At 41.0% G+C, this 23,329-nt stretch overlaps 1 protein-coding gene and 1 long non-coding RNA gene across 3 annotated transcripts in view; one reads left to right on the top strand and one right to left on the bottom strand.

Annotated features, from left to right (window-relative positions):
* The window catches only part of CHST9 (carbohydrate sulfotransferase 9), a 241,093-nt gene extending 233,569 nt beyond the window's left edge, over positions 1-7,524 (top strand). Inside the window, exon 5 of the mRNA XM_037127844.2 lies at positions 5,342-7,524. Within this exon, the coding sequence (XP_036983739.2) occupies positions 5,342-6,433 (1,092 nt within the window). The 3' untranslated portion in view covers positions 6,434-7,524. The remainder of the gene's footprint in view (positions 1-5,341) is intronic.
* LOC128627278 (uncharacterized) overlaps positions 1-23,329 on the bottom strand; it is a 254,879-nt gene that overhangs the window by 85,809 nt on the left and 145,741 nt on the right. Inside the window, exon 4 of one of the 2 annotated variants that reach the window (XR_008391432.1) lies at positions 5,633-5,718. The exons of the other annotated variant lie outside the window; for it this stretch is intronic. This is a non-coding gene — a long non-coding RNA (uncharacterized LOC128627278). Of the gene's footprint in view, positions 1-5,632; positions 5,719-23,329 lie in introns of those variants that run through there. 2 annotated transcript variants of the gene reach the window in all.

The raw sequence follows: 23,329 nt of genomic DNA, 5'->3' as shown, positions 1-23,329 counted from the left end.
AGGGACATGTCAAGACAGGGGCAGAACACAAAGTGACAAGAGCCCCCAGGGTGACAGGCTGCCAGCGATGGAACTGGGACTTTCATTTGTATATAGACAAGCCAGCTCCAAATTTTAAGGGAAGAAAAATGAAATGTTTTAGGAACACTAATTTGGTGATCATTTTCAGGGAGACTAATTAGGAGGATACTGAAGAATATCCAACTAAGAAATACATTTAAGAGATTTTTAAAAAGACATGATGAGATGCAAATTAACCAATTTACTTTCTTATTGTTAGAGCGTCTCTCAGATTTTGTGATGGGGTGACTGGAATGTAACAACACATCTTCGGAAACAGAGAAGAGTATAGGCAGAGCCATTTTTGAAGAGACGGGATAAGTTTGCTTTGTCTGTATTTGCTTTAGGATGATCAGAACAAAGGGCCCTGAAGGAAGAGGGAGATGTAAGAGTTTACTCATTTAATGATTGCTGTTATTATTGATAGTGTGATGGAAACTCATTGGTATAAGCCTCAATTTAAAATCTCATTAACCTTGATTTTCGTTGTCTAAACCCCTCAGTCATGGAAACCTTTGCTGTGATTGGAAGGAAGCTGGGGTGTGTGAGTGGGAAGAGATGTCACCACAGTCCCACAGTTGTTTTTCTAAAGCGAGTGCTGATGAGCTAAGGGATTGCTCAGAAAAGTTCTAATGGACATCCAATTGGAAGCCTCACTGGGTGTTGTTACTTTGCCCATATCTTGTTTTGATCAGAGCCGAGGAAACTGACCCATACTAAATAAACTAACAGAGGACTGAAGTCTGATTTATGAGCAATGAACCTTTCTCTCACACCGTTATCTCGCCAGCCCAACTAGTCATTAGTCAACTAGTCAACAGTGGCCTGGGCGCCTAGCAAAGGGAATGGATAAATGTGAAGGGTATTTTATCTGGTCCATGGGAAGGCCGATGGGACATCCCTGCCTACAACAGAGAGTTAGTCTCTGCTTACGAAAACATTCATCTTGCCACACTTGTCATTCTCACCAGGATGCCACAATATGAACTTCTTTTATTTGCCTGTGCTATACTCTAGTTGAATGGTCCCCAACTGCTTTAATGGCCTGGGGAGCAGCTGGGGACTATGTTTAAATTAGAGTCACGTACCCTCGCCCCAGAGGTTCTGGCCAGGTGCCCGTGGTGAGGCCTGGGAGTCCACATTGCTGGCAAACCTCCAGGGGCTCTCAGGCAGCACTGAGTGACTTTGAACCAATCTGATTTGGCCTCAGGTAAGGTTCCAAGCCCACCACACCTACTTTAGCACAAGCAGCTCTACATGTGCCTATTTTATTTGCTTTCTCTTCTGCCAAAGATTTGTTTGAATATAGATTTTCAGCACCTTAAAAGAATTGGTCAATTATTTATCTAAGTTAATCTTGACCTTTTGATTAATACTCTTTGTCTTTGACAAGTTCGTAAAACAATATTTGGAAGCCTGTTGTTACATTATGATCACATTAACTCATTCACCAAATATTTATTGATCATCTTGTATGTGCCCAGCACTGTGCTAGGTACCAGAGATCCAACAGAGGACAAGACAGATAAGACCTCTGCAGTCATATTCTAGTGCAGGGGAGGTGGAATGGATTGGGGAAAAACAGCATAGAGGTAAACACAATTATTTCACATGTTAGTAAATGCTGTGAGGAAAGAGGCAGGGCTTCTGGGGCCAAATCTCAGAGGGAACATGATTTAGACAAGGTGAACAAGAAATATCTCCTTACAAAGGTGACTTTCTGAGAACTGAAGGAAAAAGAACCAGGCAAGCTGACTACTAAGAGCTTAGATAATATAATGAAAAGTGGTCATAGCCCTGGCCAGTGTGGCTCATTTGGTTGGAGCGTCATCCCATAAGCCAAAGGTCACAGGTTTGATTCCTGGTCAGAGCACATGCTCGGGCTGTGGGTTCGGTCCCTAGTCGGGGTGCATACAACAGGCAACCAGTCAATGCTTCTCTTTCACATCAGTGTTTCTCTCCTTCTCTTTCTCCCTCCTTCCCCCTTATTTATTCCCCTAAAATAAATAAGCATATCCTCAGGTGAGGATTTTTCTATGTGGTCCGAGAATTTGGAAGCTGGAAGTAACAATGAGCTGGACAGTTAGATGATGGCAGTCAGAGAGATAATGGAGGTGATGCAGACTCTGGAGATGGCAGAGTCTATGTGAAGTAGAAAACAGTTCTGTTAAAGGGGAGGTGGTGAGGGAACCGAGGGTCTACTGGGTGTCAGTCACTGTGCATACCGACAAGAGTGGAGATGAAGAAGCAAAATCTGAGCATGGAGCTAAAGTCTTCACAGCATAAAGTGGAAAAGCCAAGGGTAAAGGCAGATTACAGTGTGAGGAGGGGCCAGGGAAGGCTCAGCAGGACACTTAGGCTTCACAGAAACAGGAGGTTCCCCCAGAGGAACCGTCCTGGAAGCCGCAGTTGGAATAGAAAGAAGTAGCCTCCTATCTTCTGGCCTGAGGAACAAGTGGCTCGAATAAGCAAAGTTTCATCTCCCCGAGAATGTGCAAGAGAAGCAGAGTCTTGGGGGCCAGCCAGGTTTCATTTAGAGAGTCATGGGAAACTACCATTCCAGAAGTCCCTGGAGATTCAAAGGGAATTCGATGACCACAAGCAGAAGGTCTAAAGGGCACAATGGAAGGCTGATTTTTTGTTTTTGTTAGTGTGGCAGAGAGAGAACTAACTAGGGCATATTCAGGGGCACACAAATTACACTCTGGATAATAATGGAAAATACTACTACTATTAAAATAGTAGTAATACCAGTTATTATTTATAGACATAGTAGTTGAAGAAATAGCAGCTATATTGCTATTTTCATTTGAGACCTGGGCTAAGTGCTTCCCATGCAGACTACCAACAACCCCATGATCTTTCAAACCTCGAGTCAGATTTTGTATTATTCATGAAAACATTATAAACTGGAAGTCACTGATCAGGGTAAAGAGGGATTCAGAGTTTTGAAGTCACCCTGGCAGTTTCTAAGAAGACTGCAGACAAATTGTTTTAGAGCTAAAAATTATAGCAGCTGTGTTACTGGGTTATACAAGTTGGTGTACAGTGATGGGGGGTTCCTCACATAATCGTGCAGCAGAAGGAAGCACCCCCACCATAAATCTCAGCTAAATCTCATAAATCCCACCATAAACCTCTGCTCCTTTGCTCAACTTGCTAGAAAGTCCCTAATCACCTTTGAACACCTAAGTCCATTCATTCTCTCATTTTGATTATTGATCTAATATTATGGAGAAATTTCTGTAGGATATAGACCATTCTAGACACTTGAGGATATAAATAAGGTAAATCTGTCTACATATACACATCTCCCTGAGGAAATTTTCCCCTCCACGCCTCGCCCCGCCCCCCCCAGCCCACTTTTGGGCTGGCAGCCCCATGCATGATTCCCAAAGCACATCATTTGTTCATTAATTTTTTCATTCACTTGCTGACAACCCTATAGGTGTCTCTCCCATCCAGTCTTCTCCTCAGTCATTTTTTTCAACTTTGAGAACATGAATATATCTCCGCTCTCCAAAGGCTACTGCGTCTTCCAGAGTAGAAGTCGAAGTCCTTACAATTGCAGTCCCTACTGGAGGAGGCCACACCATAAACAAACCCTTCTTCCGTGTCTGTCTTCACCCAGTCCCTGTGAACGTTGTAGGAAGGAGGTAGACAGATGAAGAGTAGAGGGTAGATGGGCCAACATCCCACTGACAAGAGAACTCATTTCTAATTCTACATTTGATACAATTTTATATAGAAGGACATCAAGTAGACCTTTCTGAATTCCTTAGTCATTCTTCACTTGGGAAAGAGGGGAGGTCTCATACATAAATGAAATTGTATGATAGCATGACTATAGTTTCTAAGTTGTGATGAATGAATTTATAAAAAGTGAAACTTTTTCCAAAGGAAAGAAAAATACTTTATGCAAGTACTTCACAAACTAAAGTGGTTATCAGAATTTTATAATTAGCCTTACTACAATTTTAATTTTTAATTTATGGCCTTAAACTGTTAGTACAGAATGCCCCAAAAGCAACAACAGAAATTTCCATCCAAATACAGATATATTTTGTCTCTACATTCAGGTGGCCCAAGTAAATCAGTGCTAGAAAGTAACACTCCTTACAGCTCAAAAATCATTGACCTACAGAATGACTGAACTACATTCTATTGCATTACAGGCAAAGCTAAGATAAATATTCAAGGTCCTTTCATTTCCATCTTGTAGATAACTTTTTCTTTTTTTTCTTCTTTTTTTGGCATTTTGTAAGATTATGTCATTGATAACCATAGATGCAAAAATAGTACAAAAACAATAAAGAACTTACTACAAACATATTGGGTTGGCCAAAAGTTACATCTAATTTTTTACTGTAAGATGACTATAGTAGCACTTAGTTGTCTTAACTTCATTCAAAACAATTTTGTTAGATTGCATTGTGATAGCTGTCATATCAGCATGTGTTTTTAAAAAACATCAAAATTAATGAATTTCTGTGCAGCTATTTTAATGTTGAAGGTGGAAGAAAAAATGCAACATTTCTGTGTCTTATGCTTTATTATTTTAAGAAAGGTAAAACACAACTGAAATGCAAAAAACCAAAAAATTTGTGCAGTGTATGGAGAAGGTTCTGTGACTGATTGAACATGACAAAGGCAGTTTGTGACGTTTCTTAGTACTACTTACACTTTGGCCAAATAATTCTTTTCTGTGGGGTTGTCTTGTGCATTAGAAGGTGTTTAGCAGCACCTCTAGCCTCTACCCACTAGAAGCCAATAGTGGGAGATAGTCAACATATTCAAAATATCCAAATCAGTAAAGTTATTGGTGAAAATGAAAAATGTGTCCTTTAACTTACAGAAAAAAAAAACTAAATGTACTTTTTGGCCAACCCAGTAGATTTAAATCAATAAACTATGTTTTATCCCAATAACATTCAGATAATTTAACATGGGAAAATCTGTAAGTATAAGGTACCACATTAGCATTAAGTGAATAATAACATATAAGTAATCCAAATATATATATATATACATATATATATGTATATATATATATAATGTAAAGCTTTGATTCAAAATGATGCATGGATACCATTTTTTAATTATGTTTTCTGTGAAGAAGCTTACTGCAAAATACATATTTGGCACACTTTGCTAAGTTGTTCTAGTAGCTTACATGAAACGTGCTCTCTCTGATAGTATTTTAAAACAAATATGTTAACACTCTTATCAATATACCCATATTTCTAAGTGTGCTTTCAACATTTCTCTTCTTTTTTAACAGAATTTCAAGTTCCACATGCCTGAGGACCCCAAGGAAAAAGAGAAACATCTTCTTCATTCTGAGAGGTCTACTAGGGTCTTAACAGAGACCAGTCACTCACAAGGAGAGAGTCCACATCTGGGTAAGACCACAGAGTCACCAACAACTAAGTTGATTGAAAAACATCAAGGAGCTAAGACCCTTTTCAAGAAGTTCAGAGAAATGAGTTGGCCATTGGACGTTCGCCATTTAAACAAAAGTTTATTAATCAAAGACAACAAATGGAAGAGGACTGATGCAACCCAAGAGAAACGCAGGTCTTTCCTTCAGGAGTTTTGCAAGAAATATGGTGGAGTGAGTCATCCTCAGTCACATCTTTTTCACATGGTATCCAGGATCTACGTAGAAGATAAACACAAAATCTTATATTGTGAAGTACCAAAGGCTGGCTGTTCCAACTGGAAAAGGATTCTGATGGTCCTGAACGGATTGGCTCCCTCAGCATATAACATCTCCCATGATGCTGTTCACTACGGGAAGCATTTGAAAAAGCTGGACAGCTTTGACTTAAAAGGGATATACACTCGTTTGAATACCTACACCAAAGCTGTGTTTGTTCGTGACCCCATGGAAAGATTAGTGTCGGCATTCAGGGACAAATTTGAACACCCCAATAGTTATTACCATCCAGTATTTGGGAAAGCAATCATAAAGAAATACCGGCCAAATGCCTGTGAAAAGGCACTAAACAATGGATCTGGAGTCAAATTCAAAGAGTTTGTCCACTATTTGCTGGATTCCCACCGTCCAGTAGGCATGGACATTCACTGGGAAAAGGTCAGCAAACTCTGCTACCCGTGTTTGATCAACTATGATTTTGTGGGGAAATTTGAAACTTTGGAAGAAGATGCTAATTACTTTTTACAGCTGATCGGTGCTCCAAAAGAGCTAAAATTTCCGAACTTTAAGGACAGGCACTCCTCTGATGAAAGAACCAATGCTCAGGTCGTGAGACAGTATTTAAAGGATCTGACGAGAACTGAGAGACAGTTAATCTATGACTTTTATTACTTGGATTACTTGATGTTTAATTATACAACTCCATTTTTGTAGTTTGCATTCATTTTCTAAAACATTGTATTTACTTCATGATGATGGCCTTGAATCAGCTGACTGTAATTTTCCTATAATTCTCTGCATGAGAGAAATTTAACTAAATGCAGTTGTCTTGACTTAATGAAGGTTTTTACCAAATAGTATGACACCAACTGGCACAAAGTTATAGGAAAATTACCTAACAGAGACATGTAAACAACTTGAGTTGCTCTAAAATGTTTGCAAAAGAGCTGCTTTTGTATTATGGATTATATTATAGAAGCAATAACCTAGCCAGCTGCTACATAAGCTTCAACAGCCTTTCACAGTGATAGGGAAAGGGCTCTAAAATAGCGTGAGTGAATGTCTACATTCTGGAATTTGTTTCATAAAGTGCACGGATTTATTTTTAGCAGTCTGTGGCACATTAATCAAACATTGGATAGTGTTTTTACACCCTGGAAATCTTTCTATCAGCTGCAATGATAAATCAATTTTGAAATGCTATTTTGAATCTAGGCATTTTACTTTAGGTTTGAAGGCATTTTGTGATTTACAGTGTAAGAATATAGCAGAAAAACCAGGTGAGGTTATGATTTTTTATATTCAACAGCCAATAAAAAATGCACAATGTGCTAAAATCAAAGCAACAAAAAGGACCTCCCTCTTCCAGAAAAACTTAGGGGAATTGATTCCGTTTTCATTTGAGCCCTCTATGCAGAGACAAAATGAGCACAACCATGAAAGGTCTTTGCATCTGAAGTGGGCAGTTGAGAGGTTTAAGCCTCATCATATATGTGCTCCTAATTCTGGTGTAATTGGGCAGAGGCGGGGGATTGTTTCAGGACAGAATCACCATCACAAGTTTTAGAAGAATATTGTTTGAGTCAAAGCATCATGTGCATAGCTTTATATGTGAAAGGTACTCTAAGAATAGCTTTTGTTTTCAGTCCAATTATTCAGCTTGGGAATGACTTCTTAAAAACTAATATGCCACTTCACTGATAGGTTCTGTTCTAGAGAATAAACATAGCAGGAGCCCTTAGAAATATTTTAATGGGTTTATGCATAAACAAATGAGGGTATTTTCTTTTTAAATTTAAATATTATGTGCTTAACAATGTCAAATATTATTGCATTCAAATATTAAATCTAAGCCTTTGGAAAATAAGTCCATGTGTCACCCCTGTGAGATGTTGTCAAGCATTTTAGAAATTTTTTCCAACGACCCCTAAAGTAGAGGACACATTTGAATGGGAAATTCATATCATTGGTCAACTGTTACCATGAGTAAAGCAAACCACATGTCATTCAAATCTCATTTAAATGCATTTCTTAAACATGGTTCTTTTCCTAAACTATCATTTTTAGTCAGCAAATATTCAATAATGTCAGTCAAAGAAAAGTAGGTATTAATATCTGAATAGTAATAGATGAAGACAGTTACAGTCATACTTATTTCCTTTTGATTTTTATATTATGGCTGAGTATTCATGAGCTGCTTCATTCTTTACGACACCTATCCCATCTATGTCTCCCACTGAGTGAGTAGCAGGGGTGTCCAACCTGAGGCCCGCAGGCCACACTATGTCCCAGGATGGCTATGAATGAGGTCCAACACAAAATTGTAAATTTCCTTAAAACATTATGAGATTGCTTTCTATGATCATTGTCACAATGTATTTAATGTGTGGCCCAAGACAACTCTTCTTCTTCCAGTGTGGCCCAGAGATGCCAAAACGTTGGAAGCCCCTAGCAGGGGCAATGGGCTGCCAGCCCCTAAGTATTAAACCTTCTAAACCAAACTTTGACTAGTTTTCCACTCCATTCACTCTTGCCTCTGGACTACATTCAGACTGTGCTCTCTATTTTTAAGGAGTTATACTCCAGAGGAATCTAAGTTGTATAATTTAAATTTTGCTATATCAAGTAGAGTGTAACCCTAGTAACAGAGGGACATTGAAATTATCTTTTTATGGAGAAAAAGAGAATAGAATATATGCTAAGAAGCCTGAAATTTTATTCATACACTATACAAACTAGTTTTAGATAGAATCTGCTATAAAGGATAGAGGCAGTTGTCTCAAAGTTATTCCTAAATCATATAAGGAACAAAGAAAAAAACTTTCTTTTCATGACCATGGAAAGAAAAAAATGGAAACAAGGGACCTGTCTCTCTTACTAACATTTCTCATGCACTTGAGAGAATGAAGTGGGTGGCCATGTGGCACTGGTGGTAGAAAAGGGGGCGAGAGGAAGGGAACGATCACAGAGCTGTGGGAGCTGCTCACTGCCTTTTGCTCCGCACGCTCCCTGGCAGACCCTTTCCACTGCACCTGCACAGTCGCAGGTGGTGCTTCAGCCGTTCTTTTCCTGAACAAACTCTGATGCCAGCTAACATCCTGTGTGCTTGTGGGGTCCAGAGACCGCGTGTGGTTTTGCCAGGGAGATTACATTTTTTATGTACCTACTCTTCCTTTTAAATGACTTCTTTACATGTTAGGGCTAAAGAAGTCAGCCATCGTCCTGGACTCCTTATGATTTTAAATACCCATCCCATGTGTCTCTCCAGAATTATTCTGCTTTGCAGACAAGTTCATGGTCACGGTTGCCAACCCTGCTTGTGTACAGATTGCAGGTGTGAGCATCACCACACCTTTGAACCGTCACGGTTTCATGGATTTCCATTCCCAAAGGCAAGTGACCAAATCTAGACTCATCCTCCAGATGTCCAATGTTTCCATTTTAACCCTACCATGCTGTAGGAATAATTGTAAGTCCTCTGATTGAACCCTAAGGATTTTATTTGTTTTTATAGGTAGCAGTAAACCCCTGAGCATTCGGGCCCCTTGGCTCTGTTTTTCCCAGGTCTGGAATTACTATTCGAGTAATCAGTTGGTAATTAAATGCAAAACCATACTCACTTAACCTGGTGAACTACCTATAGATATGCACTGTTGGTGTGATTGTGACCAGAAATGGCCATAAATTTCATGAAAATATGTACAGGGCACACAGCTTTCTGATTTTCTCAAATGTATTTTAATTATTCATTAAGTAAATGCCACTGTGAGGCCACTTGCTAATTCTCTGCCTTCACAGTCCATAAAATATTATTTAGCAATTCAAGGACTACTTGGACACCAGTTATAATTAGAAAGAGAGAAAAAAGACTCTCACACTTTATTCATGAATCATTATTCTTCAAAAAGATGTTATCTTCTAGTTCTGGCCAGGTGGCTCAGTTGATTGGAGTGTTGTTCTGTGCACCACAAGGTTGCAAGTTTGATCCCTAGTCAGAGCACATACCTACATTGCAAGCTCATTCCCCAATTGGGGCTCATACAGGAGGCAACCGATCAATGTTCTCACCTCTCCCTCTACATATATATCTCTATCTCTATCTCTATCTCCCCCACCTTTTTCCTCTCTCTCTCTCTCTCTCTCTAAGATTGATGAAAGTATCCTTGGGTAAGAATTTTTTTTAAGTTGTTATCTTCTAAAATATATAGTTTTTAGCTGAAGGAATATATGCACAGATGCAGAGAACTTGTAGTATTAGCACTCCCTTTGAAAAGGTAAGTAAGCTGGGGATGCAGTAAACATCTTCCTAAGGTCAGTTCTCCTTTGACCTCTTAAAGCCTCTTAGTCTCTAGGCCTTCAAGGAGTATGGCAAAGCAGAAACTCTGCCTGTGACTAACATCCTCAGCATGGTTCAATATTTGAAGAATGGCTGACCAAAGGCTTTTAATAGTCACTCAACTGCCTGATGACCTTAGACCAGGGCTGAGTTTAGGCCATACTTTCTCCATCTCAACCATACTCTTTATAATATTCATTATCATAGTCGTAACCAAACATTCAATAGTCGAGTGTTTTGCATGCACCATAGCACCACCAATATATGTTACAGGAATCTGAAGCAGAGTTTCGTTAAGTAACTTGCCAAAAGATACATAGCTGATGATTAGGTAAGGGGGCAGAATGAATACAAGCAGCAAGCACAACCACCAACTCTCAGAATACTATCAACTTACATATTTCCCTTGACTTTCTTTTATCCATACTCAGAACACCTATACTCAAAAAAATAAATGTTTTTGCTGAAGGTTCCTCTACAGCTTCTTTTAATGTGTGCATTTCTGCACATAGTATGTGCATTTCTGCCATATGACTTTCAGGCGTCTACAGAATCAGTGGGTCTAAAGAGAAGGCACTAAGGCGGGGCAATGGAGGGAAGTGATCTAAATAAACCACGTGCTTTTTCTACGCTAGTACTCACACTTCAACCTAAAGTATAATAACTGTGGACATGTTAATCTTTCATGTTTCTAAGATGGTGTATTTGTTTAAGATTTGGGAGGTAAAGTTTTAAAAATGCGTGATTCTGATTAATATGAAGGCCATTTACTGAGCACTTACTAAGTATCAGACACAGGCAAAATATTCATTTAATGACATGAAGAGTAAGTGTAATCCTTATTTGAAAAAATGAAAGGTATTGTTCTACCCATCACTTGATGAATGAGAAGACTGAGGTCAGAGAGGGTGAATGGCAGGCCCTAGAATCAACTTCTGGGCAAGGTCTCTCTGTCTCCAAAGCTGAGACCACACACAGCACCTATGAGTGGGATCTGGCCACAGTCATGCCTGGTTTGGTCTTCAGTGCATTTTATTTAATATTTGAACTAGTTGAAAATATCTTAAAATTGGAACTGTTTTATCAATTACAGGAAACTTCTGATACCCTGCATCCTACATGCTCACCTGAGAACAGTTGGGCAGATTGGAAGTCAGCTCATTTAGAGAAGCCAGAGGCCTCTTGCTGTTTGCACTCTCACCTGCCCGTCATCACTCACTGACCTTACCTGGCTGGCCCCCAAGTGTCCCACCTTTCAACTCCTGCACTGCAGTGTGTGTTCTTTTATCCACCAAGTTTCCTAAGAAAAAGTGATTCCTGAACATTTTCTTTAAATATATTTCTGTTGTGCAATCCTTGAAGTTGTCACCTCCTGTGTTTTCTTATCCTCACTCAAAATGCTTTTGAGTGAGCATTGGAGCCCAATGCTTTTATTCTATTACTTTGTCCTTTGGTCTTACACCCAGTGAAATCACCAAACAATATTTCATTGTTTGAGGAAATCTCTCTTGACCAACAACAAAGATGTTGGGAGAAATCCAGTACCTTTCCTTGGCATCCTTCTGTCCTAGCCACTTGGTCCCCTGGCAACTGCGTGTTTCCCCATCCCCTCCAGCAGCGAAGAGCGTTCTCCCAGGCCCTTGGAACTGCAGTGGCTGGGGGTGCAAACTGGTTCCCACTGATGCATCCAGGCTGCTGTTCCGTGACCTGCCTTCAGCATTACTTCTGTTTTATAGGTGTCCCCACCCTTCCTCGACTCTGAAAATTGCCCAGTTCCCAGCTTTCTCTGAGGATTTCACTATCTAGCTCATGACACTCTTCTCCACCCCGTTCCCACTATTATCCTGGGTGACTTTAGCATTCCCAGTGCCCTCCCACCCTCTTTGCTTCTCAGAGCCCTGTCCTCTTCCCTCCCACTCCAATGTTTAGGGGGCTGGAGAAAACAGGAACACAGCTATGGGATGCAGGGGCAATGACTCTTGACCCCAAAGAGCAGAAAACCTGTGGCAAACTTTATAAGACTTTATTTTAGTCACCATTTCCTCCAAAGTTTAGAAAAAGTGTCCTTCAGAAATATTATAAACTGACATGTACTCAGAATGCTAAAGGAAATGCCAACTTAAAATGACTATATTATTAGGATGGCTGTAATTTGTTTGGGGGAAAAAATTAACCCTGATTTAGCTTGTCAAGTCCTCAAAAAATAGTGCAGGGACCACCAATAGGGCAGTTATCCCAATTTTTGTAAAAACATTTCTGTACATCACCCAAGAAGTGCTGAATCAGAATCTCTGTTTTTAAAAAAAAGAGGGAATTTTCTTTTTTAAAATAATCTCCTGGGATAAGTCTCATATAGAGCAAAGTTTGAGTTTGTGATTTTTTTTCAATCCTAGCCTATTATATAAGTGATAATGGAGCCCAATGCTTTTATTCTATTACTTTGTTGAAAGGTTAAAGAACCTCAACTCAGAGACGGGTCACTGGCTGTCTGACCAGGGCTGAGGCAGAAACTTGGCATCCGCGGTCTGCCAACTGCGAGAACTAGAGCTGAAACGATGAAATGAGTAATGGGGGCAGCACGGGGCCTGGCCCAAACTTTGTGAAAGTCTTCAGAATAAAATAGGGAAAGGGAAATATCCCCCCTTTGAGACGCAAAAGACTGAGGGCAATTTTGGCAACTCAGCTGCACAATGGACAAAGTGGACACTAATAAAAAATAATTTCTCTAATTGAGCAGAGATGATTGAAAATGGAAAGTTGCTTGCTCTTTGGATAATTAGTTTAAAAGCAAGTGCCCCCAAGAAATATTTTGCATTGTAAGTTAAATGGTAAGAAGGTACATTTTCTCGGACTTCATTAAAGGGTTTGTCTCTCCTTGCCCTTCTGTTCAGCTGGGTCGTATGACATCGCTGGCGTTTGGCCATCTCGGATGTGCACGGGCAGCCTTTTCCTGGGGCCCCACCACCGTTCCAGTGCCACCTCCCCAGTCCAAGCCCCAGTAGCACTGACCTGGACCATTAAAAATAGTCTCTGAAAAGAAGCCTCACTTCTTATCCTTCTTTCTTTCTTTCTCTCTTTTATCTTTTTAGAATTTTAATTGTGAGAAAACACACATAACATAAAACTTACCATCTTAATCATTTTAAGTATGTTTATTGATTATGCTATTACAGTTTTCCCAATTTTTCCCCTTTGCCTCCGCATACTCCCCAACCCTCCAGCATTGGCCCACACATTAGTCCATGTCCATGGTTTGTACGTATCAGTTCTTTGAGTCCTCTGTTTCCTATACCATTTTTTATTTCTCCCCGTCTATTTTATGCCTACTAATGATGCTTCTTCCCTGTACCTTTTCCCCCTATTCCTCCCTCCCTCCTCCCCACTGAAGTCACGTCTTAACCATTTTTAAGCGGTGTTAAGTACGTTCTCATTGTTACACAGCTGTCATCAGTATCCATCCCCAGAACTCTTTTCATCTTGCAAAACCAAAACCGATGTAATAACCGCTTCCCCTCTCCCCCAGCCCTGGAAACCATGATTCCACTTCCTGTCTCCCTGAACTGGATGACTCTAGGTACCTCGTGTAAGTAGAATCACACAGCATTTGTCTTTTTGAGACTTAGCATGTTGTCCTCAAGCTATGTTCATGTTGCAGGTATGTCTGAATCTCCTTCCTTTCTAGGGCTGGATAATATTCAGTGTACATGTAACTCCTCCCTTTAATCCACTCTACATGCTTTGAAAATAAACAGTTTCCAGCATCATTCTGCTCCCAGCTGCTTCTTGCCTGGCTTCAAAGCCCTGAGCAATATAACCCTGACCCAGTATCACCAAATAACTGCCTCCAAACCATTACTATCCAGCCAAATTGAACTACTACATTCTTTGAGAACACTCTTGCTTTTCCCCCATTTTGTTCCTATTTGCACAGCCTGAAGTGTGCATTTCTCCTCTCTCCTAACAACCTCATCACACGCTCTATCCAACACCATCATTCTCCACCCCGTTTGCCCCTCCCCTCTATCCTTCTCTCCCCGACTCTCCCATGACCACCCCTCATCCCTCACTCAGCTCGCTTCGTCTTCTTTGCTTGGGGAATCTCTTCTTTTGTCCTCACTTCAACTACACCCATGGGCTGATGGTTCCCAAATCTCTTTCTCCAGTCCACACAACTGCCGTGGGCTTTGACTCGGATTTCCAACTTCCTGCTGGACCTCTTCACCTGGATGTCCAGTAGCACTGTCAACTCAGCATGACTAAAGTTGAACTCCTCATCTAACCCCAGACCTGCTTTCTCCTTGTGTGATGGCCGCCCACCCAGCTACTGTCTCCCACAATGGGAACCACAGAGTCAAGCTGATTTCTCCTCGTGTTGACTCCCCACAGCCACAGGAAAGCCTACTAACTTACCACCTGCATTTTTCTCAAGTTTCCCATCTCCCATTCATGCTGCTACTGACCCAGTTCAAACCCTCACCCTCCCTCACCGGAAGCACTACAGTTTCTAATGGGTCTCCCACTTTTGCTTTCCTCAAGACCATCCTCCATACAGCTGCCACTGTAATCATTCTAAAATCTAAACCCAGGCCTGGCATTTCTCTGTTTACGGCTCCTTACTGACTGCCATCATCCAGTTCCATTTTCGAACACACATACAATGTCCTCCATGATCCCAGTCCTCCTCCGGGCACATTTTCTGCCAAGTCCGGCCTCCCCGCCCACTCTAGAACAACCTAGAATGATCCCGATTCCCTGACATTGCATAGTTTCCTGCCCCCTGGGCCCTTAAGACTGCTTCCTTCACTGGACCACCCACCTGCACTTTCATTTGTCTCTCCAATACCTCCTAGTCCCTGAACTCAGCTCAAGGAGGCGTCTCTTACCTCTGGCATGGCTCCCATGAGACCCCCTGCTATGAGTACCCACGAATTACGGAGAAGCAGTATGTTGTGGTGCTTAAGAACCTGTGGCTTGTTGTCAGTAAGAATTGAATTTGAATTCAATATTTTCAAATTTTAAACTTTGGATCTTCTCCAGTTTATTTAATGTCTCTGAGTGCTGATTTTCTCATCTCAAAAATAAGGATAACAATACTTACCTTCTAAAGTTGTTGTGAGAAACCAATGAGAAAATGTTCATCAAGTGTTTCATGAGTGGTCAATAAATTATACGTATTATTATTATCCTCTTAGGGCCTATGTATAGTTCTATCTTTACACTCCTAGATTCTAATTATTTATAAATGTGTCTGGCTCCCCAAGAAGGCTGGATTCCTTGTCTTCTTCCCTCCTTGTAAGCCGAAGGAGGGTACATGCTAAACGTTTGTTGAAGAAGTAAGTGCAGCACCAATCTCGCACTCCTACTCCAGTGCACTGTGCCCCTCCCCAAAGGCCCACACTGACTTGTATGGTAACAATATGAAAATGTGTCTGAACTTTTCTGTTAGATTATGAGTTACCTGAGGATAGAAACCATGTCTTGCTCAATAAAGGTACATCTAAGTGAATTTCAGACTTTCAAGTACTAATTTTTTTTATTGAATTGATTGGGGTGACATCGTCAAGTCTTCTTCCATTCCCATTCATCCCGCCTGACTCTCTTCTACATTGCCCACAATCCCCTCTGCTAATCACCACACTATTGTCTGTGTTCGTGAGCCTTCTTTTCCCTTAATCCCTTTACCTTTTTCATCCAGCCCCACAACACCTCTCCCTTATGACAACTGTCAGACTATTTATTCTCTATCTAAGGGCCTATTGCTATTTTGTTTAATTTTGTTCATTAGATTCCACATATGAGTAAAATTATACGGTATTTATCTTTCTCTGAATGGATTGTTTCACTCAGCATAATGTTCTCCAGGTCCAACTATGCTGTCAGCCAAGTAGTATTCTATTGTGTAAATGTACCACAGCTTTTTTATCCACTCATCTGATAGGTACTTGAGCTGCTTCCAGTCTTGGTGACTGTAAATTATGCATAATGAACATAGAAGTGCACATATTCTTTCAAATTAAATGTTTCTGGTTTATTCAGATATATTCCCAGAAGTGAGATCACTGGGTCATAAGGCAGTTCCATTTTTAATTTTTTTGAGGTAATGCCTTACTGCCTTTCACAGTGGCTGCATCAGCCTGCATTACCACCAACATTGCACAAGGCATTTTTCCCCTATTCTTGCCAGCACTTGTTGTTTATTTATTGATGATAGTCATTCTGACTGGTATGAGGGGATATCTCATTATGGTTTTAATTTGCATTTCTCTGATGATTAGTAATATTGAACATCTTTTCATATGTCTATTGGCCATCTGTGTGTCCTCTTTGGAGAAATGTCTATCCAGATCTTTTGCCCATTTTTATAATTGGATTGTTTGACTTTTGGTGTTGCGTTTTGTAAGTTTTCCTTAATGAATTTTGAATATTAACCCCTTATCAGATGTATCATTGGCAAATAAGTTCTCCCATTTGGTGGATTGTTTTTGCTTTTGTTGATGATTTGTGGAGCAACTAATGTGGAGCAAATATGTGGAGCAAATATGTGGAGCAAATATGTGGAGCAACTGAATGAATAGAGCTCTAGGTTTCGGTCTTCTTCTTTCATAAGACATTGGCAAACACTAGACTGAAAGGGACTACACAGTAGTTACTTTACAACTACATCTTAAAAACTAAGTTACAGTGACTGAAGGCAAGGCCATATTATGGATTTGTTCTGCAGCAGAAAAGATGGGAAAATTAACAGATGACCTCTGTTTTCACCAAAACCACTAACTGGTCTAATTTAACTTGGGAGTAATGTGGTGATGAGACTCTTCCAAAAATTGAAATGGGCAGGAGAGGGACTTGAGAAAATTTTGTCAGCTGACATCAATGGTCAGGGGCCCATCCAATTCCAAAGTTCCATCTTGCTGAATTCCCGTCAAGCCATATTCATTTCTGATATGGAGTTGACAGAACAGGCATCATTCACATTCCCTTAGCCTTCCAGGCATTTCTTGACTGTTGTGGTGTTGTTTCTTCACCTGTGTAATCTGCCAAGCCTCAGTGCACCTCTCCCCAGAAAACCTAATGAGGCACCACAGGACTGAGACTTTGTACTTATGGCAATAGCCAAGTCCACATCTCTTTACTAATGCAAGTGATCTAATGAAGTCTGTATAATAGGCACTTACTTTTGTGTTTTCTATTCACCCACTAGCAAACAGAACTGTTTATTATTGTTTAATTTGGGTGTTTCAGAGCCTCTACCTCCCCTGCTCCCTGTCCACATTCACTCTTATAAGTGGGCCTTCTTTAAGTAACCTACATAGGGTAGTTTTGGGAAAAACATGGGCCCAGAGGATCCTTCTGTGCAGTGGCCCCTCTGCCCAATGAGTAAAGCCAGTACAGCAGCTGCAACATGAGGCTGTCTCAGCAGCAGCCAGGGCATATTCTTGGAAATCACTGCTGTGTCCTTTTCCAATGCCACCAGGCCTGCTGGGCTTGTCCCTGGCCTACCGGCTTTCAGATTCATTTCTCACCCGTCCTTATTTTTGATCAAAGGACTCTGGAGGCTGCTGCCTTTCTCAGGCCCCCAATTCAGCAGACTCTGGCTGGGTCCACACAATGAAAGGCACTAGCAGGAGATTGGAGGTCAAGGAAGGAAGGAATTAAGGCATTTTTCCTCCTTTGTCTTCTTGCCTGACATCTGATAGCAATTGCATGTCTTGCGTGGCTCCAGGTGTCCCACTGAGAAAACCCAATGCTGATACATGTGCAATCTGTAAGTGGTGGAGAGTTCATAGCCCATAGGATTTTGATCAGTGGGAAATGTGGCCATCTAGATATAGTATTCCTCCTTTCTCTCCTCAGTATACAGAACTGAGACATTGTTCATGCATGTTTTCAGTGGTTCTATAGCTAATGACCACCAGCAAGGTCCCACATCTTCACATGGGTCATCCTCCCTTCCCCGATTCACTCCACCAACCCTCACTTCCTGTCACTGAGACGGTACTGCCTGAAACAGGACTAGCATTAAGACCTCTGCTTCACATGCTGTTTTGTAGGGAACCTGAAGGTATCCAGTTCCTAGGGCTGCAATAACAAAATACCAGAAACTGGGTGGCTTAAAATAACAGGTCTCTACTCTCTCATAGTTCAGGAGGACAGAAGCCCAAAATCAAGGTTGTAGGAGTGGTTCCTTCTGGAGACTAAGAGAAAGTTTGTCCCATTCCTCTCTCCTAGCTCCTGGTGGCTGCCCACAATCCTTGGTTGTCTTTGGCTTGTTGCTTCATCACTCTAGTCTAGTCACTACCTCTGTCATCACATGATGTTCTCTGAGTGCCTCTGTGTCTCTTCACATGGTCCACTTATAAGGACACCAGTCATTGGATTTGGGGTCCCACTCTAATACAGTATGACTTCCTCTAAACAACTAATTATATCTGCAAAAATTCTTTCTAAATTAATTGTACCTTCCAAGGTTCCAAGTAGACACAAATTTTAGGAGAACACTATTCAACACAGCAAATTGGCTACGATGTTTGGAGCCAAGAGTGAGGTAGTGGTAAGCCCTAGCAAGCAATGGCAGTACAGTTACTGAGGCTTTTGCCTGTGGTTAGTAAGGGCTTAGATTATGTTCAAGTGACAGGTAAGTCATTGGAATATGCAGTGCTAGACAATGATCATTATTTGGGTTATGGAGTGAGCTGGTCTATTTTAACAGCATTTAAACCCTTAAAAAAAGATAGCCCCATGGTGGCCTACTGAAAACCCAAGGTACACCTCAAAGCTACAGACCTTCTGACAATTTTGAAGTAGACTCTCACCTCCTGAAGCAGCAGGACAGATTTGCTGAAAATTAGGCCCAAGATCAAACTGCAATGGTGACAGAGCTGAATATACAGCCTCAGTAGTTCCTCTATATGAAGGTCAAGGCCATGAATGAAAGAGAGTGGGACACTGAGACCTGGATGAAGGTCTTTGTTAGAAGAGTCTGTGAATCTTGAACAGAAGGTTCAAGGTTAACAGAAGCAGGCCTATTCTCCTTGTCAGAGAATAACTTCACCTGCCATGAAGACCACACAAAAACACACCTGAGGCAGGTATAAGATGACGTTTGTTTTCTTCAGACCATCCATTATTACGTCTTATTATATCCAAGCTGATAATCAGGGTCAGCACAGCCCAACAGAAGAAATTCTGGAATAAAATAGTTTGCATGGCAAAAGTATTATAGAACCCCAACAATTCATTTCAGCAGGAATCAGGGGAACATGAGTGAGAGTAAAACTCAAGGGCGTTGGATAGGTATGAACAAGATGAAATACGAGGTTGGATGGAGCACAATTTATTGACATGGTGATACCCACCCATGCTCTTCGGCAAAAAACTAATCTTAATGGTTGAGACGGCTCCTAGGATCTTGCGTATGATGATGGCCTACAGAAAATGAAATGGAGATGCCAGAACTTTTTGGCACAGTGCTGAAAAATGTGCCAAAAGTTTCAGGAAGTGTAGATGTTAGAATGGACTTTATATGTTAAGCCCTGAAACCCCCCACTGGACTATGATGACCAGGACAGATCACAGAACACTCCATTCTCCAAGGCAATACAGAAGGCAATAATGAGTGGAAACTGATATTTTTGAAAAGCTTAGCAAATTTTTCTGGGCAGGATTGACAGCTGAGGGTGCTATGAAAGAACTAGGCTCTAAAATATCACCAGGCACGGTGCAGTTTTGGAATAGGGGAAGCCAGGGCTGCACTCAGCTTTCTAAGATGAAGTAGAAATGACTACCATAATGGGAAAGAAGGCTGGAGCGACAGTCAGAGGCTTGATCTGCACAGACCTATGGCAATGGTTAGTAGGTCATTGTATGTAGGGGTGAGACAGCTGGCCAGCTAATCAGGATGTTACTCAACCTGTTTAATTAAAAAATATATATTGAGCACTGTCCTGGCTGGTGTGGCTCAGTGAATTGAGTGCTGACCTGTGAACCAAAGGATCACGGGTTCAATTTCCAATCTATAGAACGTGCCTGGGTTGCAGGCCAGGTCCCCAGTAGAAGGTGTGTGAGAGGCAACTACACACTGATGTTTCTTTCCCGCTCTTTCTCCCTCCCTTCCCTTCTCTAAAAATAAATAAATAAAATATTTTTTAAAAATTGAGCACAAAAGAGCAGATGGTAAAATCCTCTGCCTCGGTGGAAAATCATGGGTGTTCTTGAAGTTTCTAGACCTATGTTGGTTGAGGGATCACATTCCCTTGAGGAGGGACCTTGAAAAACTGCTACAGGAATGCAGAGTAAGCATTCCCCCAATATTTTCATAGAACTTCTCACCATTTGGTAGGGTAATGATGCATTGGGGAAATACCCAGACTTCTCCAGGTCTATAAGATGCAGGGTCTGAATTGACACTGATACCTTGGGACTCAAAACAACTTCACGATCCTCCAGTTACAGTGGAGGCATATGGAGACCTGGTAATAAATGAAATTGCAACCTGTGTCTGTTTTCAGTCAGTCCAGTGGGTTCACGGACCTACTCTGTATTTATTTCCTGTCTCTGCATTTGTAATTGTGAAAGATATATTTAGAAATGGCATAATTCTCACATAATTCTCCACTTTGCTGTGGTGTCAAGGCCATTACGGTAGGAAAAGATAAATGAAATTCCTTGAAACTGCTTCCAGCCTTGGCTCAAATGCTAAATCAGATGCAATACCACATCCCAGAAGTAGTGTTAGATTAATCCTCAAACACTTAAAGGATGCAAGGGTGGTGCTCTCCATTATATCCCTATTCAAGGGCCACTGTAATATGAAGCAAGCGATAGCTCATCAGACGTGGTGCTTGTACTGCAACAAATCAATACAGTCTCTGACATCTGTTTTGTGGATTTTGATCTAATGAGAGCATTCTTCTCCTTGAATAGAAAAGATCAAACACAGGTCACCTTTACACAGAAGCAATAGAATATATTCCTTGTCTTGCTCCAGGGCTATGTTAATTCTGTTGCCTTCTGTTGTAGTATGGTCCACAGGGAGCGTGACTACCTTGACATTCTGCAAGTCATCGCCTTGGCTCACTAAATTGATAACATCAGGTTAATTTCCTGATGTAGAGCAAGAAATGGCATGTTTCCCCTGTGTCCTAAGAGAATACATGTGGGCAATAGAGTGGGAGATAAACCCCAGAAAAATGTAGGAGTCTGCCTCATCAGTGAAGATGTTAGGACTATGGCAGGTCATGGAGCTAAATCCACACTTGGCCCAGGAGTCAGAGAAATGGACAGGCATGTGTTCTCTTCCCTGTATGTCGGACTGAACTAAAACTGACCCATAAAAGGCAATACTCTATTTTTATAATTCATAGGCACATTGGAAAGCTTTTCCATATTCCTTAAAGTTGCAAGTCGAAACTGAATTTAAGAGGCACCTTCCAAGACGGAACCACCCCTTTTTTTCTGAATAAGTAGTGCTACAAACTCAGGAAAAAAAAATACAGCTATGAACTCTCTTAAGTATAATTCATGTTATTTTAGGTTTGTTTGTACTGATTTATTTTTTACATTTTCCCACTATGTTTAATTTAATTTTAAGAGATTTATTTATCTCCTCCTCCTTTGTATATGCAAATCATGTAGGAGATAGGCATATAAATAAGATTTTGTGCTAAAGATTATATAATTTAGAAGAGAAAAATGCAAATTTTCAAAAACTCAGAATGTGATAAATTTCACACAATAACATTAAAGAAAGTTTTATGATAACTTGAAGGAATGAGAAATTACACCCATGAGTAGAGAGATTCAGGAATAATGTATTAAGAAATAGCCCTCTAGCTACATTTTAAAGCTTGACTTGGGTTCCTACTAAATTCCAAGAATAAGAGAGAAGATCTTTCCAGGCACAGAGTAAATAGTACAGGCAATAGCGAGTTTAAAAGAAAGCATAGAGTAGCTCTGATAATGAGCAATTCGGATTAGCTGGAGAGGGAGTAGGATTTAGGGAGGAAGCAAGGTAGGATGAAGGGATAGATTAGGGAACTGTTACTGCTGGGTTTAGGAATTGGTGCTTTATTTAGTAATCCATTGAGAGGCATTGGGAGAATGACATATTCACGGCAGTGTTCCAGGAAGATTTCTTTGGCAGTTGTATATAGAGAAGGGGGACCACAGTGAATCAGAGAGAGCTCCAGACTGGGAATTGGGGACCTGGCCGAATCTAACCTGTGTCTGTCTAATTTGGGGCAAGTCGTTTCCTCCACAGGACTTCAGTTTTCTTCTCTGAAAAATCAAGGGCTAAATTCCTTTTAGCTCTAAAAAAGAAAGAACCAATAGTAAGAGGCTTTGCAAAAATGAAACGTTACATGTTTCCTACATGTGGTTTGCTTTATTATAGAGAAATTAAAGATGTGATTAAAAGAAAACATTCCTTTCGGGTATTCTGTAATCACATGGGATGGCTTTCATCAAAGAGCAGTCCAAATGACTTAACCTCATGCTAGCTCCATAAAGAAGTTGGCAAGCAGATGCAATAACAACAAAGCTTCCTTTTACCTATATACATTATTAAATAATTATTAAGCACTTTCTAGAGTTACAAAAGAGCCAGAATGTTAGATGAGCAGGCAGATCTGGGAAAGTGAACCCACAGCTCCACAGTCTCCAGGGAACAGCATGAAGCTCTGAAAGTCCCTGTGCCCCCGGTCCCCTAGAGCCACATGGAAAGGCAGTGACCAGGGGCCCACAGTGGGGGAGAGGACTCCAAGCATATGGACCAGTCACCAGAGACACTACGATGTGATAACATTCATCTCAGAAGAGGCCAGAACGATAGACACCAGCAACCAGAAATCAGGGTAGAGCTGTAGAGAGCTCCGAGGCGCTAACCCCGGCCAGAGGGAGCCTCTGGAGCAGGCCCTTCCTTCCAAAAGCTGTGACGCGATTTCTGCTGCCTAGAAGTTAGGCCACCCTGAAGAGGAAGTCGGAAAATGGTGATTCCTAAAATTAACAGAGATTACCCATGAGATACTGAGAAAACCCCGAATGACTGAGTTTACTCCGAATTGATGAATTAACAATCATGTTAGAGAAAACCAAAGAAGGTCTAACCTGTACACACCTGAATACATGGCCTGTTGGAATCAGATTAAGTTCATTACAAAGTGAAACGAGCCCTTCCTGGTGTGGCTCAGTGGACTGAGCACCAGCTGCGAACCAAAGGGCCGCCAGTTCAATTTCCAGTCGGAGCACATACCTGGGTTGTGGGCCTGGTCCCCAGT

The sequence above is a fragment of the Artibeus jamaicensis genome, unplaced genomic scaffold (genome assembly GCF_021234435.1).
Source record: "Artibeus jamaicensis isolate MK-2021 breed Jamaican fruit bat unplaced genomic scaffold, CSHL_Jam_final contig_354, whole genome shotgun sequence".
Taxonomy (NCBI): Eukaryota; Metazoa; Chordata; class Mammalia; order Chiroptera; family Phyllostomidae; genus Artibeus; species Artibeus jamaicensis.
This window is presented reverse-complemented; position numbering and strand designations above follow the sequence as displayed.